The 3,132-nt window shown below is 48.1% G+C and overlaps 1 protein-coding gene across 1 annotated transcript; it reads right to left on the reverse strand.

The window, feature by feature from the left end:
- Nucleotides 1-1,634: 1,634 nt before the first annotated feature.
- MPC1L (mitochondrial pyruvate carrier 1 like) lies at nucleotides 1,635-2,821 on the reverse strand. Its single transcript, XM_055564896.1, has one exon. It carries the CDS (start codon nucleotides 2,352-2,354, stop codon nucleotides 1,779-1,781), a length of 576 nt encoding a protein of 191 aa, XP_055420871.1. The 5' UTR covers nucleotides 2,355-2,821; the 3' UTR covers nucleotides 1,635-1,778.
- Nucleotides 2,822-3,132: the final 311 nt, after the last annotated feature.

Genomic DNA, 3,132 nt, shown 5'->3' on the forward strand with positions numbered 1-3,132 from the left:
TGAAGCCTCCTGCAAACAACTGTGTGAATGATGAGCTTGGAAGTGAATCCTCCAGCCCCAGGCAAGTTTTCAGAGACTGCAGCCCCAGCCGACAGCTGAAAGACCAAGCCAGAAGCACTTAAGCCCCTCCCAGATTGCCGACCCTCCAAAACTCTGTGTGAGATATTTGTTGTTTTAAGCTAAGTGTGGGGGTGATCTGTTACACAGCAATAGATAACTCATATGCTGTCATTTCCCAGAGTTTGTTTTTCCCCCTGTATGCAAAATGTGAAATGCAGAGACTGCCTCCAAAGAGGACTGTTGCTTAGATGCCACAGAAGGTAAACTTGGGCCTGTCTTGTCCAAAACCTGATGTCTTCAGAAGCTTTCAGAGTTGTTTTCAGTGTCTTTGCGTTTGAAATCTTTGACAGAAGCAGGGTGTAAGCACCTTTGAACACTTGCATTGATTGAGGTTCCCCAGTAGATCACTTTGGAACCTCCTGCATTCTCCCAAGGGATTTGGGGGATTTGGGATCAAATCCTAGAGGGCAGCCTCTGCTGTAGAGGTAATGGCCTCACACCCACAACCCCATCCTTATCTTTTTCCCTTCTCATGCTCCCAGGTTTAAGCAAATCCTTGAGCACTCATAGGATTCCTAGCATGGATGTGTGTGTGTGTGTGTGTGTGTGTGTGTGTGTATGGTGCACACATGTGCATGCACTTAGTCATATCCAATTCTCTGGGACCCCATGGACTAGCTTGGATGTGTGTGTGTGTGTGCATGCTTAGTCATGTCTGATTCTTTGAGACCCCATGGACTACTGTAGCCCGCCAGGCTCCTCTGTCCATGGGATTTCCCAGGCAAGAATACTGGAGTCAGTTGCCATTTCCTCCTCCTCTAGGGGATCTTCCTGACCCAGGGATCAAACCCATGTCTTCTGCATCTCCTGCATTGGCAGGTGGATTCCTTACCACCAAACCATTTAGGAAGTCCTCCTAGAGAGGGATACCCTGGGCTTATACTGTTGACCACTGACCCTCACCCCCAACCCTAGCTAGCCTGCAACACTGGGTGATAAGTTCACCAGTTTTACAAACTGCCATTTCCCCCATTTTTAGGCATGAGGAAAAGAGGAAAGGATTATGATCTTGTTTTTATTTTCTATTTACCAAGAATTCCGGGTTGACAGCCACTGACCTCAGAGTTGTTTATCTTGTTTCCATGGAAGGTTCTATCATTGTTCTTGGTCACCAAGAGATTCTACGGTCTCTTGCTAAGTACACCTTAAAAGTCTAAGCTGGATATCACTGAATTCATTTAAACCCACTTGGAAATATTTACCTCAGTAGAAACAGCCCTTGAATTTATTGGTATAAAGAGATTGTGGCTATATCAAGTTTTTAAAGTCATATTCTACTAAGTACCCTTATTTAAACCTGAACACCCAAAACAAGTACCAAAAACATGTTCTCAAGAGAGCTTTTTTTAAAAAAAAATCAATACTTTAAAGTGTTTTTCATTCACTCTTCCTCCCCTACATAAATTAACCCTCGAGTTGCAGGCCCGGCGGAGAGGAAGACTAGCCAATCTACCCTCACCTTCTAACAACAATTTTATTTCTCCACAAAATAAATGATACTCAACAGTGTCAGTTCTTTGCTATTTGCCATTTTTTATTAACCAAATTGCAGGTTTCAATCAAATTTGCACTGTTTCAGAGTCAAAGCCAAACTTTTTAATTTTTCTTTAGGAAGATTAGTTCAGTGCACGGAAGCTGCAGAGATTTGATCAGGCCACTCAATCACAGTCCCAGGTCACTAGATAACAGCAGGTGATCTCCTGGCAGTTGCTGTGAGCCACAGGGTCTTCAGCTGCAGGGGTGGTAGCTGCAGTAGAATCCACAGAGCCGGTAGAGGTGGCAGAAGAATCCACAGAGCCGGTAGCGGCGGCAGAAGAATCCACAGAGCCGGTAGCGGCGGCAGAAGAATCCACAGAGCCGGTAGCGGCGGCAGAAGCGGCAGAGACAGCAGCAGTGGTGGCCGCCGTGGTGCCACCGCCGTAGTGGTAATTCAGGTAGCGGCCCGCCTGCACACTCTGTGCCACTATGTTGGTGCCATGACACGCCATCAGCAGCAAATTGCGAGGCTGTACACGGTAGGCGAAGCGCATGAAGGCCATCGAGTAGAAGATGAGCGCAGTCGTCATGCGGCCACTGATGATGTCCGGTGATGCCCTCATGTCCCTGAAGGCGGCCAGCGGGAGGCCCCAGTTGGCCACTGGACCCCAGAAGTGCGTGCTGGCCAGGTAATCTCGGAACTCCTTAGTCTTCACGGTCTCCATCGCCTTCCGGCACAGAGCCACCACCGCTGCCATGATCACTAAGACTTGGGAGCACCAACAAACGAACAGCTCACCGACACTGACGTGGGGCGTAGAACCTGGAACCTCAGCCTATCCTGAAGCTGCATTAGCCCCAAGTCTCGCACCTACACGCGACAGCCGTAAAGCATGCCAGACTGCACGTGCCACTGGCCTGTGTTCCTTTGCGGGCAGAGGCGTGGCCTGCCCTCGTGACTTTGCGTTTCTGCCGTAAAGTGCACCAGAGGGCACGTGCCATTGTCATGTCCGTCTTTGGGAACGGGAAGTGTGGCCTCGCCTTCGTGCCTTTGCATGACTGCCATAAAGTGTGTACAATGTGCATGCATGTTTGCGCGTGCGCTATGATTTAAGCAAAGATGCGCGTACAACCTTGTCTTTACCTCCGTGGTGTGCTGCCGCCGCTTGAAACCTTTCAGTGCTCCAGGTGCCGCCGGGGGAGACGGTGGTCTAGCTTACCACTTCTCAGGTACGAGGGAAACTGCTTGCTCTCTCTAGTCTGTGGACTGCATTGACTAGATGTTGATACAAAATTCTTCAAGTACAGAATTTTCTCTGTACAATTTGCCTGAGTTACCTGCGGATATTTCACCTCTATATATTTCAGTGTCTGGCTCTTCACAAGGACATTCTCCAAACCACAGTAATCCGCTCAGATGCTTAACATTTAGCACAGCATTATCATCTAATAAGCAGTGCATATTTAAATAGTTTTATGGCTGTTTTTTTCTTTCTTGTTGGAGGGGGAAAATTCAGGATCCACTCAAGATTCACA

The sequence above is a fragment of the Bubalus kerabau genome, chromosome X (genome assembly GCF_029407905.1).
Source record: "Bubalus kerabau isolate K-KA32 ecotype Philippines breed swamp buffalo chromosome X, PCC_UOA_SB_1v2, whole genome shotgun sequence".
Classification (NCBI taxonomy): Eukaryota; Metazoa; Chordata; class Mammalia; order Artiodactyla; family Bovidae; genus Bubalus; species Bubalus kerabau.